Source organism: Cololabis saira, chromosome 15 (genome assembly GCF_033807715.1).
Source record: "Cololabis saira isolate AMF1-May2022 chromosome 15, fColSai1.1, whole genome shotgun sequence".
In the NCBI taxonomy this organism is placed as follows: Eukaryota; Metazoa; Chordata; class Actinopteri; order Beloniformes; family Belonidae; genus Cololabis; species Cololabis saira.
The window spans coordinates 30,024,129-30,038,181 of record NC_084601.1 but is presented as its reverse complement, the minus strand read 5'-3'; the positions used below and the strand labels follow the sequence as shown (position 1 = coordinate 30,038,181).

Genomic DNA, 14,053 nt, shown 5'->3' with positions numbered 1-14,053 from the left:
TGGTGTATATATATAAAATATAAAATACAAAAATGTCATACATTCTGAATTCATTACAAATCAACTGAAATATTGCAAGCCTTTTATTATTTTAATATTGCTGATTATGGCTCACAGTTTAAGATTAAGATTCCCAGAATATTCAATTTTTTTTAGATAGGATATTTGAATTTTCTTAAGCTGTAAGCCATGATCAGCAATATTAAAATAATAAAAGGCTTGCAATATTCCAGTTGATTTGTAATGAATCCAGAATGTATGACATTTTTGTTTTTGTAATTGCATTACAGAAAATCACAATATTCTAATTTTCTGAGACAGTCCTGTACCCTTTTCACAAGAAATAAGAAATGTTAGCTTTTATAAACTAGTGCATTTAGATTAGTGAATGAAAAACAAATACATAAATAAATCCATATGGGAAGTTGCCCGAGTGTAAACAAAATAACTGTAAAAAACTCCAGGATCCGCGCGCATCGGACCAGAACCTCCCGAGGGATGTCGAAGCTTTTCACTCGCCATGACTTTATTTCTCTCCTTGATCGGGATTCGGGTCCCGGTGTCACCGAGGATCCTCCCTGGACCCGCCTGGTGCGGGTGGGGGGTGTGGGGGGTGTTAGTGGGGGTTTGGGAGGTTTGCGGGGCGGCGCCCCGCCGGAGGTGATCCCCCGGTTTAAAAGCGCGCAGCTGTCAGCGCGCGGAGCAGTGCGTCACGGAGACCCACGGACGCAGGATCCCCGGCGCGCACAGCGGCCCCACGGCTCGGCTCGGATCAGCCCGCCTCGGTCCGCGTCCACTCCGGTCCCGCTCGGACCTGACGAGCTTTTCCATACGTGACATAAAAGAACCGACCCATAACTTTTGTCTTCTCTAAGTTCGGAGCGCGCAGCAGCCGCAGGGAGGATATTTATGGAGGAGGAACCTCAGCAGCCTGCGGACTGAACTCTGACGGCCGACATGAAATCTGCAGAGGAGGGTGAGTCAGTCCGACCTCTGGTTCCCCCGGTCCGGTTCGGTTCTTGTTGGTCGCGTCGGTTCTTTCTGTGAGCTGCAAACGTGGCGTTTACTCCTCACACCTCGGGTGGGTTGAGGGGTTGAGGGGTTGAGGGGTTAAGGGGGGGGGACCTTCCTTCCTTCTCCCACTGGATCCAGTTCTGGTCCGACGCCCTGCTGGGTCTGGACCGGGTGGGCGTGGCTCGGTTGTGACCAGAAAGTGAGACCAAAATAGTCTGGATTGAGCTATAATGGCTGACATGTGTTGAGAGGGACTGAGAGGGCAGTATTGAGCTGTTGCCCCCCCCAGGGCAGCCTGCTCTGACGTCACTTCATCCACAGTACTGACACTGAATTCAGTGCTGGCGTCAGGGTCATCCAGGGCCTGTGATGTCATCGCCGCCATGATTCTGCCCCAGACCAGCACCTAGGGTTGCCACCTTTCAGAAATAGAAATAAGGGACGCCCTGATTTCAGCAGCGCAGGGGCCAAAAGAAAAAGCCCCAAAACTTCTAAACTGAATAAAAATGTGTTTATTTTATATGAAAAAACTAAATGCTTTGATTTAAAGTTTAAAGTGCTTTAATAGCATTGAACTTGCATGACTGTACAGACAGACAACCATACTAGCAGCTGAAATATTCTCCTATGCTATGTATATCCACATCAGCCCAGATGTATAATATAGCCTACAGGTGAAGAATATGGTGTAAAAGTTAATTTATTTCAATAATTCAACTAGAATATGGTGTAAAAGTTAATTTATTTCAATAATTCAACTAGAATATGGTGTAAAAGTTAATTTATTTCAATAATTCAACTAGAATATGGTGTAAAAGTTAATTTATTTCAATAATTCAACTAGAATATGGTGTAAAAGTTAACTTATTTCAATAATTCAACTAGAATATGGTGTAAAGGTTAATTTATTTCAATAATTCAAGTAGAATATGGTGTAAAAGTTAATTTATTTCAATAATTCAACTAGAATATGGTGTAAAAGTTAAGGAAAATACGGTACAAATCGTGTCCCGTATTAGTTCAATATGGGACGCAACATTTTTTTCTCAAATAAAGGACAATTCCGTATTTTACGGGACGGGTGGCAACCCTAGACATCCAGGGCCTGTGATGTCATCGCCGCCTTGGCGGTGGGGGGGGGGCCCTGATTCTGCCCCGGTCCAGCAGCAGCAGACAGGAGCTCTGCTGTCTCCATCCCGGCTGTGGTCGTCCAACCACAACCCCCCCCCCCCCTCGCCGTGACCTCAGCCGGCACCACTAACAGTTCCCGGGCTCCACGTGCCCCGGGTGGGGGTGGGGGGGTGGGGGGGGTGAACCCAGCACTGGAGAGAACCTACCTGGCCTCGGCTGAGGTTATATTTAGGCTGGGGGGTCATTTATGCCCCCCCGCCTCCCCCAGACGGCTGGTTCCGCCCACCTCAGCTCGGGGATCCCGGTCAGACGGCGGGGAAACGTTTAGACTCGCATACCTCTGGACCGCGCCGAGGCCAGATCCAGCGGGCCAGCGGTTTTCCCAGGATTCAGCTGGGCAGCGGCGCCGCAGCAGCTCGCCCAACGTGTGTTTGATTATCTGAGTAACAGTCCCATCTGTTTCCTGATAAACACATAAACTGATAATCTGATAAACAAATACATTGATAAACAGTTAATCTGATAAACAGATAAACTGATAATGTGATAAACAGATTTCTCGGCCCACGTGTGGATCTCCAGCTCTGAGGTCGCGCCACATGGGTGTTGGATAAACAGATAAACTGACAAATTAGATAAACAGTTCATCTGATAAACAGATAATCTAGATAAACCTCCCAAAGGGATCAATAAAGTCATCTGAATCTGAAAATCTGATAAACTGACAAAAAGATAAACAGATAAACAGACAAATAATAAGATAAACGGATAATCTGAAAAACCGATAAACAGATAATCTGATAAACTGAAAAACAGATACATTGATAAAAAGATAATCTGATAACCAGATAAAAGATAATCTGATAACCAGATAAATTGATAAACACAAACAGATAATCTTGTCAATTTCCCAGAGGGAACCTCCCAAAAGGATAAATAAAGTTGTCTAAATCTGAATCTGAAAATCTGATTAACAGATAATCTGATAAATTGATAAAAAGATAAATAGATAAAAAGATAAACAGACAAATAATAAGATAAACAGATAATCTGAAAAATAGATAATATGATAAACAGATAAAAGATAATCTGATAAACAGATAATGTGATAAACAGATAAACTGTGTTGTTTGCAGGGGGTCGCAGATTTGGAATAGGATTGATGTTGGTCTCAAGGTGTTGCCTTCTATCTCCAAGTTTAAAAGACAACTAAAAAATTATCTTTTACTAACCTATATATAATATAAAATGCTTCTTCATGGACTGCTGGGATGTATGTGTGTGACTGTATGTGTATGTAATGTTAAGTATGTATGTCAAGTGTTTTTTTTGTGTACTTTGTATGCATTTATCCATCACCATCTCTTTACAGATGGTAACTGCTTACACCATTGACTGTACCACTACCCTTATATGAACTATGGGCCCTCACCTAGAAGCTTTCCTAGCTTCCTTGGGGGACCCATTCACTCTACCCACTTAATTTGATTGTATTGTTATAACTATTATTATGGTATTGTGAATAAATTCAAACTTCAAACTTCAAACTGATGAAGAAAGTGTCTGAGAAAGCGTGGTCCTCACATCCCCCGGCCTCCCCGCGGGCCCGGCTCCCAGGTTTGGAACCAGCGACCGCTGAGCTTCCTGTAAAGTTCAGACCAACATGTGGTGCAGCCATCTGGCTGGTTTTCACTCCTGCCCTCGACCTGAACCCTCGCCGCGCGTGTCTGATGACCCGAGTAACAGTCTGTCTCCTTCCAGATGCGTACGGCTTCACGCCCAACGTCAGCCTGTCCCTCCCGCTGGGCGGCGCCTGCCTGCCGTCCCAGTTCCCGGGTACCGGGTTCTACTCGCCCCCCGGCGCCCGGCCCAACGGCGCCCCGGCCCTGGAGAGCCCCCGCATCGAGATCACGGCGTACGGCCAGTTCCCCGAGGACGAGGCGGAGGAGAGCGGCGCCCCGCCGGCCGGGCGGCTCACCTCCATCGTGACGCTGACGCTGCCCGGCGCCGACGGCTACCGCGACCCGAGCTGCCTGAGCCCGGCTAGCAGCGTGTCGTCGCGCAGCGGCCTCTCCGACGCCTCCTACGAGTCGGGCTTCTCCTGCGCCTACGACTACTCGCCGCAGGGCTCGCCACTGCAGTCGCCGTCGGTGTCGCCGCGTGGCTCCTCCCTCGCCCCGCCGGGGGGCGGCTCCCCTCGCCCGTCCCCCTCCAGCTCGCCCCGCGCCAGCGTGACGGACGAGTCCTGGGCCGGGCAGCGCGGCTCCCGGCCCGGGTCCCGGCCCGGGTCGCCCTGCGGCGCCAAGAGGAAGTACACCTTCAACGGCGGCGGCGCGGGGGCGGCGCCCCACAGACACTTCCCCTACTCCCCCACCCCGTCCCCCGGGCCGTCCCCCCAGACGTCGCCCCGCCTCAGCGTGACGGAGGACAGCTGGCTGCCCAACACCAACCAGTACACCAACTCCGCCATCCTGGCGGCCATCAACGCCCTGACCACCGACGGCGTGGGCGACCTGGGCGATGGCGTCCCCACCAAGGCCCGCAAGACCAGCGCCGAGCACGGGGCCCCCGTCGGCCTGAAGGTGGAGCCCGGTGGCGAGGAGCCGGGCCCTGGCGAGCTCGGCCCGGACGACCCGGCCGGGCGGCCGCTGCTCAAGCGGGAGAGCTACGGCGGCGGGTTCCTGGACGTGCCGCAGTTCTGCTGGCCCAAGCCCAAGCAGTACCTCAGGTAAGAACCAGGACCAGGGGGACAGTAAGACCCGGACCGTAGTGCTGGGCGGTATACCGGTTCATACCGAATACCGGTGTTTATTTTTCTTATGATATGAATTTTTCATATACCGTAATACCGGGAAGTATGTACAGTAGCATACACAACGTTGGGAACAGCGGAACGTAGCGCCGCTGGACACTGTTTGTGAGGGGACTGTTTAGCAGTAGTGATGCACAGATTGTTCGGTAACCGAAATTGTTCGGCCGAAAATGGCAAATAAACACTTTCGGTGTTCGGTGGAATAAGTGGGAAAAAAACCGAACAATTAATAACGGCGTTGTAATATAAGGAAATAGACTGACCGCTCCGTACCGGTTGCGCACCACAAACATAAATCGTTGGCCAACCAAAAAGTAACCACATAAGAATTTTACCTAACATTCACCAGGAGGTGGAACCAAAACAACATAATGCTGGGAAATTAAAAAATGTTCAGTTTTTTTATGTTCAATAAATAATTTCTACCTTGTAATTTTGTAAAGGATCAGTCAGACAACACTTAAAGTCTTTAAGTGTTGTCTGACTGATTCTCTCACTTCATTAGAATCATAAGTGCCGCCACCTCATTGTAAACGGCATCATTTTGTGAGGCCATGCAAACCTGTATTACTAGTGTGGACATTAATGTTTTTCTACAATATTTCCTCCTCATGACACTAAAACAGGCCCTTCTAAGCCAATTTACTGCAGCAATTCCTTTCCAAATTATTAGAAAATGTGGTTAACACCCAGTTGTGCATGAAAAAAAAAATACCATGATATACCGTGAAACCGATATAATTTTGAAAAATACCGTGATATAAATTTTTGGTCATACCGCCCAGCACTACCGGACCGGTCCAGAACGGGGATCCGGAGAGAAATATAGACCCGGATCGGAGAGAAGAGAGTGGAGATGATCCACCTGTTATTCCCAGCTGACTGATGCTCACAACATGAGCAGAAACTAATCAGATGTTAACTAGAAGACAAACGTTTCCCTTTATCTAACGCTGCCAGTTTGTCCCTCAGACGAGCAAACTACACTACAGCGGCGTAACGTTATATGTACCGTATTTTCTGCATTATACCTTAAAGCCTTTAATTTTCTCAAAAACTGGCAGTGCGCCTTATATATGATCATTACGGTAATTTGTGTTACCGTAGCCAGGGGGATTGTGGGTACTGTAGTTGGTGTCACCGAAGTAACGGCGCTAAAAACGTCAGGAATCGTCACAGACGTTCAAGACAACAGCAGCGACGCCGACTAGCATCATGGCGACTTTGACGAAACGGAGCAAAGCTGGTTTTTATTTTGTTAATAAAGTTCGACTTACAGTACTTTTCTTCTGTTTTTTTTGGGATTTGCTGTAGGATTTTGTAGCATTTCCTGTAGTGCAGCTCCATCAGGTAGATGCTAACTCAACCCCAGCCACTATAGTACGGTATTTTACCGTATATTTAGTGTGCCTTATAAATTATAATACGATGCGCCTTGTGGTGCGGAAAATACGGTACACCGCTGTAATGTAACTAGCAGCCCACAGCGCCTCCTGGTGGCAGAACACACAGGAATATACAGTGAACACATACACAGAACCGTCAACAAAATGCAGAGAAAGATTTACAACATATTTAAGAGAAAAAGGGAGTCCGACTCCGAAGTTAGAGATGAAGAAAAGAGGGAGGAAGCAGCAGCAGAACTAAAAAGATCGGGACGGCTATCAGAATTATGGGCCAACTAACTTAATAATGTTAAGCCTAAAAATGTTAAACTTTACTGTCTCAGAACACACACACATAACATTACACTGGAAATTATTTAAAAAGATATGTTTTATTTATTTAAAATGTAGTATTTACACATAAAGCAGTGTAAATACACTGGATTTAGCGTGAACCTTTTAATTTATGTAGGCTATTAGCCATATTAGCTAGCTCTGTGCAGCTCTCATCTACAACATTACATGTCTATTGGAGAATAGCCTTTTTACAGTTCGGCTTACTCTGAATTAGGTAAGACTAGTTTTAGTATGCTTATAAACTATAATACAGTATACACAATAATTCTGTTCTGCAATTACTTACATGAAAATAAATGTTTTGCAATAAATTATGCTCTGTGTCTTACTGCATAATAGTCATTTTTAAATTGTAACATTGAGTTTGTGTCTGAGGTGGGGCCTGTGGGGGATTAGTTCCTACAAGAACTTTATCTTACTTTCACCCCTGCCCTGATAACGCCCCTGTCTCTGGCCCCCCCACAGCTCGTCCCTCCCCGCCCTCGACTGGCAGCTGCCCGCCACCTCCAACCCCTACAGCCTTCAGATCGAGGTGCAGCCCAAGTCCCACCACCGGGCCCACTACGAGACGGAGGGCAGCCGCGGCGCCGTCAAGGCGCTGGCCGGAGGACACCCCATCGTCCAGGTACCCGGGGTCACGCGGGGACACGTAACAAAGAAATGAAGAAGAAGAACTTTCTGATATTAGTCATGAAAACCAGGAACCACTTTTGAATTCTGGTTCAACTGAATCATAAAAAAACAACTAAAGAAACCCGGAAATAAAAGATGGACCTTAATATCGAGGGCCGAAGAACATAACCTCCTATCAAAATTGTCTGATTGGTGTTTTTCACTTTGGATGACATCACAAGGTGGACTGCACCTATTCAGCATGTCTGTACGTTATTTCCACCCTTCATTGTGACAGAAAGGTCACCTGACAAAAACCTCCAATCTGGTGCCGGATTCACCAATATGTTCTTAAGAACAATCTTAAGAAATGTCTTAAGATCTAAAATTAAGAAGTTCATAAGAAAGTTCTTAAGTGCAATTCCTCAATATTTTCTTAAGAACCGTCTTAAAAACTGTAATTTCTTACGAAATATATATATATATATATATATATATATATATATATATATATATATATATATATATATATATATATATATATATATATATATATATATATATAAACAGATTATCTGATAAACAGATAAATAGATAATCTGATATCTGATAATCTGATAATCAGATAATCAGATAAACAGATAAACTGATAATCTGATGCAGAAAGTGGCTGAGAAAGCGTGGGCCTCACATCTCCCAGGTTTGGAACCAGCGACCGCGGAGCTTCCTGTAATGTTCAGACCAACATGTGGTGCAGCCATCTGGCTGGTTTTCACTCCTGCCCTCGACCCCGTCACTTCTTCTCGCCTGGTGTGCGTTTCCCGGCCCAGCTGCTAATGTCATCCAGAGATGTCACATTTCTGAATGGAATACCAGAGGTCCGCTGTTAGCCGGCGCGGCGCGCTAGGCCACTTCCTGTCCAGACAGCTCTGACTCAGACGTTTCCATTGCGTCCTGGAGCTCGGAGCAGACGCTTAGCAGCTCGGGCAGCTTAGCTTAGTCATGAGCTCTAACCACAGTAGCTCTGGTGGTCGAGTGTGAGCGGAGCGAGACGCCTGCAGATGTTTTTGTTATGAGCCCATCTGGGCCGCTAGCATTACCTCAGGTCCTGCTGCTGCCGTCGTTAGTCACGCTCGTCAGACGCTTCCTCCCGATCGGATCAATACCGGGGCTCGTGTGCTCCACTTACCCGGCTGGAATGAAACAGTTTCTCTCATTCAACATCTGACATCCAGCTTGTTTGAGGGAAAAGTACTCGGACTTCCAGTTCTGAGGCCCGACATACCAGAAACGCAATAAAACACATCTCATTTATTTGATGAAATGTCAGCCAAAACCCCAAAAACAGGCGTGTTTAAGAAAACAAATCAAAGTAAACTGTGATTTAGCAGCTTTTACACCTTTTAGAGGGAATAACTAGGAGTTATTGATTCGTCTCTGACATCATCAGTCTTTCACACGGCGGCGGAGGAGTTGTGGATTTCTGTTTTTAGAAAGTCAGATGTTCAGATGGTTGATGTTCACACTACTCCTCCTTCTGAGAGTCTGATGGAGCATCGAAGCCTCAGATTATCTGTTTATCTGTTTATCAATGTATCTGTTTATCACAGGGGTCTTCAACCGGGAGGTACTGCAGGGGGTACTCCAATAAAAAATAAATAAAGGCAATTTTAACCAAAATAATTTGTCAGTTAGAAAAAAAATATATATAGCGACTCTGACGGCGGCTTCTTGTTCATTTTATTCCAGTCCGTTTCATGATCTAACTCTGAGGTGCAGATGTTCATAAACCTGGTGGCTGAGGAGAGAATTAAAAAGGGATGTAGACGGGCGATAAGGAACGACCAGATCTACCAGGAGCTCTGTCACTTCATAGCTGCTCGTGGCTACCAGCTGATTTCTCAGCAAAGCCGACACAAACAAACAAAAAAAAATGCATTGCCGCTTGAAGCTTCTTTCACTCTCATTTTTTAACTTGATATCGAACACAAGCCACAGACCCAGCAGCACATACCGTATTTTCTGGACTATAAGCCGCACCTGCATATAAGCCGCATCTGCTTTATTTTTAAAAAAATAATAAAAAAAAAGATCTGCAAGCCGCTGATATTTATGTTGTTAGATTAGATATTTACTACATGTACAGAAGGATTTTGAGCTGTAAATTATGTACATGTTTGTACCTAAATAGATCCTTTCCTAACAGTGTCTTTTAACACGGCAGCAACTTTGCTGATTAAAACGGGACAGCACCAAGAGAAAATAACCGGTATTTATTTATCTATTTATCTGTTTGAAATCTGCTTCTACCTACTTCTATCTGCTAAAGAAGAAGTAGCGTATTCTTCTTTGCATTTATTTTGTCTTAGTTTTGATTCTAATTCCGGTTAGAGCGCCGCGAGCGGTGGAAGAAAAATCCACAGAATAGTATAAACCTTTGTATAAACTGCATGTTTGAAAACCTATGAAAAAAGTAGCGGCTTATAGTCCAGAAAATACGGTATATCATCTCCTCCAGGTTCTACATCTTTAGTGTTGTTGTCTTCTTCGTTTTAGATCACACAATCACATACGTCACAGCAGCTTCGCTCCAATCTCGCCTACTTTTCATCTGGTTATTGAAAAGAAACGAGGGCAAGGCGAGTGGAGTCACGCTGAGTAGGTACTAGTATAAAAGCGCCAATAGAACCTCAGCAGAGTAGTTACAGAAAAGTATCTACTCGGCATGTTAGACCCCTAGTGGAGAAGAACCAAACCGAGTCGAGTAGGGCTGAGTAGGTACTAGTGGAAAAGCACCATAAGAGCAGTTTCCCAGACGAGCTGAGTCAAATGACGACCCGACGCTGGCTGTGTTCCTGTTCACCCGGTCCTGATACACGTCTCTGGTTTAGCTGATTAATTAGTCTCCTCGCCGAAGGAGGCGTCACGTGACTCCGGCGTGGAGGAGGTGGAGCTCACAGCTGGCAGATGTGGAGGAGGACGATCCGGGAAAACAAAGAAATAACTCAGTTTCTCGTTGATTTGACCCGTCTGAGAGGAGTTCTGGTGCAGATGAGCTGCAATATTGTCTGGTCTGCAATTTATCCAACTTTTCCCAAGAAATTACTGATGATCCAAAAAAGAACGATCTCTCAGTCTGGTAGACACCAACCATCTGCACCTCTTTTTATGAAATATTCACTATTATCCTTCATAAACTTAATGTTTTTCACTCATGCTTGTTTGTGCATAAGTTTATCAATAGAAAACAAGATCTTCCCGTCACTTTCCAGCAGTTTTTTCCCTTTTTCATCAGATTTTAATTCATATCCAACTAGACACAGTGGCAATATTAATTTACCCTTCTGTCGAACATCTGGTCATCTTTAATATCTGGAATGACTTGAATGTAGGCCTGTGTTGAAAAAATAGATTTTCCGATTCTAAATCGATTCTCATATTAATTCCTAAAAATCGATTTGTATGTCTAGATCGATTTTTTTTTCATCATTACATTACAGCCTTTGATATTTTTTTGTTTATGCCCAAAAAAAGGAATGTTTTGTTGGACAGGAGAATAACTGGTGCCATGTTTTTGCCGTTAAATATGTTTAAAGGTATGAAAACATTAAAGTTTTCAGTTATAATTGCATAAATTGTCTATAGTTCATTACTTTATATACTGTCTTGGGGTTAAATTTGCATAAAATGCCAAAAACCAAATTCTCAAAAATTAAAAACCAAAATAGACCGAAAATGGAAAAAATTTAAACGGAATGTGGGCTTTTCAAAGTTGTAGCGGCTATGCGGCTAAGCGTTTGTTTTTCTTCCGGTAGATGTAATTTCTGGTAGACGTAACTTCCAGCCCGTCCCCCTATCCAATCAGAACCCTTCCAAACCCCCAGACCTTAAGCGGAATTGGATAAAGCCGATCAAATGTGTTTTCCATGTAAACCTCAATTCGGAATTACTACTTCCATGTAAACTCGAAGGAAAATAGTTTAATTTGGAATTATTTAATTCGGAATAATTAATTCAGAATTTAAAAAAAACATCATGTAACCGTGGCCAATGTCTTTATCTTTAAAGTAATCCAGACCTTGTATCCATGTTCTCTTTATATTTACCATTTTTTTAATTTGTTGTACATTATCTATGTTAGTTCATCACAGTTGTTGATGGGAGTGGAACTCCGTACAAGCCCTTCGGCCTTCGTTCCCTCCATGCACTGTTTTAAAAAAAATTTGTGCTAAATAAATAAATGAAATGAAATGAGACGGAGCTGCGAACGAAAAGATTAAATCTGCTGCGTTGGGAGAAGCTCTGGCATCTGGACGGAGGAATGTGAGGAAACCAGGTCCTGTTGCGCCACCGGAGCGTTTGCGCGGCGCTAGCCTCTGAGAGGTGTAAATGATTTAATGGAGGGGGTCTGGGTTCCCCTCCGCCGGAGCCAGCAGTTCTCTGCAGAGCCAGACCCAGAACCCCCCCCCCGCCAGCTACCGCCCCGACTGCACAGACCTCCCTTTGTTCAGGAGAGTTCCTGTGTGAACGGCTGACATCACCGCGTCCTGCGGAGGCGTCGGCAGCTCGCTGCACATGTTTCTGCCGGGGCCTCGATGGAGATGTTGGAGGAAACCGAGGACGGGGCAGATCCAGCTCCGCTGCGTCTTGATTACACGGTTTAAGGAGGCCGGCTGGCGAAGCCTCAGCGGCTGGAGCCTCGGCCGGCGAGGATTCAACGGTCGGATCCTTGTCCGGCGAAGCTTCGGTTGGCGAACCCTAAGTTGGCGAACCCTAAGTTGGCGAAGCCTCGGGTGGTGAAGCCTCGTCCGGCGAAGCCTCATCTGGCGAAGCCTCGGTTGGCGAAGCCTCAGATGGCGATGCCTCAGGTGGCGAAGCTTCAGTTGGCGAAGCCTCGTCCGGCGAAGCCTCGTCCGGCGAAGCCTCGTCCGGCGAAGCCTCGTCCGGCGAAGCCTGGACCAGGTCTCAGGTCCCGGTCCAGGACGGGTCCCGTGTCCAAACTTAGAGCTCCAAACTAAGTGTAATTGACAGATAGGTGCAGATACTCGTGCAGCCGGAGTCTTGGCATTCCTCCGGTTGGTGTTAATGGGACCGGATGGCGGGGCGTCGGGGGGGCAGCAGATTTACATGACGAGATTTTAATCACGTCCACAAATCATGACTGTTTGCTTCGGTCTCCTCGGAGACGCGTCTGACTCAGACGGCCGACGTGATGGATGGCGGTGATGATGTCAAAGGTCACAAATGTTTCTGTGAGGCGGCTGATTTATGAGCTTTAATTATTCCTGTTTGGTCTCAGCTGACGACTCAGAGACGGATCCTTCAGGTCCCCTTAAGACCTTCAGGTCTCTCCGAAACCTCCAGGTCACTTCACAACCTTCAGGTCACTCTAAAACCTTCAGGTCACTCTAAAACCTTCAGGTCACTCTAAAACCTCCAGGTCACTCCAAAACCTTCAGGTCCCACCAAAACTTTCAAGTCCTTCCAAAACCTTCAGGTCACTCGAAAACCTTCAGGTCCCTCCAAAACCTTCAGGTCCCTCCAAAACCTTCAGGTCCCTCCAAAACCTCCAGGTCACTCCAAAACCTTCAGGTCCCTCCAAAACTTTCAAGTCCTTCCAAAACCTTCAGGTCACTCGAAAACCTTCAGGTCACTCGAAAACCTTCAGGTCCCTCCAAAACTTTGAAGTCCTTCCAAAACCTTCAAGTCCTTCCAAAACCTTCAGGTCACTCGAAAACCTTCAGGTCCCTCCAAAACCTTCAGGTCCCTCCAAAACCTTCAGGTCCCTCCAAAACCTCCAGGTCACTCCAAAACCTTCAGGTCCCTCCAAAACTTTCAAGTCCTTCCAAAACCTTCAGGTCCCTCCAAAACTTTGAAGTCCTTCCAAAACCTTCAGGTCCCTCCAAAACCTTCAGGTACCTCCAAAACCTCCAGGTCACTCCAAAACCTTCAGGTCCCTCCAAAACTTTCAAGTCCTTCCAAAACCTTCAGGTCCCTCCAAAACCTTCAGGTCCCTCCAAAACCTCCAGGTCACTGAAAACCTTCAAGTCCTTCCAAAACTTTCAGGTCCCTCCAAAACCTTCAGGTCTCCCCAAAACCTTCAGGTCTCCCCAAAACCTTCAGGTCTCTCCAAAACCTTCAGGTCCCTCCAAAACCGCCGTTCCGCTTCCTGCCGCCGGGGCAAACGGCGTCGCTAAGCAGCAGCCGCTTCCTTCCACAAACACCGGGGCTCCTCACCCTGGCGGGTCACATGTCGCGGCCTCCCCGGCCCGAGCCTAGCGCTCCGGAGGCGAGCCGCTCCCTGTTATGTAAGCTAGCGCTGCGGTCTTCCCCCCAGCTCTTCCTTTCAGCTCCAGAGCGGCTTGTAATTAGGCGGCGAGGAGAGTCTGCTGCTTCTCCAGAAGGACGTCTCACTCACTTCGCAGGGAAGTGCATGAATGAACCACGCTGGTGTCTCTGTTTCTGATTATCAGCCGACACTTTTACTCCCCTCCAGCATGAACGCTGCACTAAACAATGATTATTTCCCTTTAAATCAACAAAACAGGCGAGTTTATTCGAGTACTGGAGGTGAAAACGTCAAAAACTGCACGAAAAAGTGATAAATAAAGAACTAAGATGCCAGAAATAAAGGTTGCAATGCATTGTGGGAGATTACTGAAATGCAGCGGTAAATTAAAAACGTTTTCAACCTCGACTTAAAGCAGCCCTGATGCATTCTGGGAGTTTGTTCCACAGGTGA

At 46.2% G+C, this 14,053-nt stretch overlaps 1 protein-coding gene across 1 annotated transcript in view; it reads left to right on the top strand.

Annotated features, from left to right (window-relative positions):
* The first annotated feature begins 718 nt into the window (after positions 1 to 718).
* Positions 719 to 14,053, top strand: part of nfatc1 (nuclear factor of activated T cells 1) — a 61,296-nt gene continuing 47,961 nt past the window's right edge. The window contains exons 1-3 of the mRNA XM_061741287.1: positions 719 to 976; positions 3,907 to 4,873; positions 7,165 to 7,324. Of these exons, the coding sequence (XP_061597271.1) occupies positions 958 to 976; positions 3,907 to 4,873; positions 7,165 to 7,324 (1,146 nt within the window). The 5' untranslated portion in view covers positions 719 to 957. The remainder of the gene's footprint in view (positions 977 to 3,906; positions 4,874 to 7,164; positions 7,325 to 14,053) is intronic.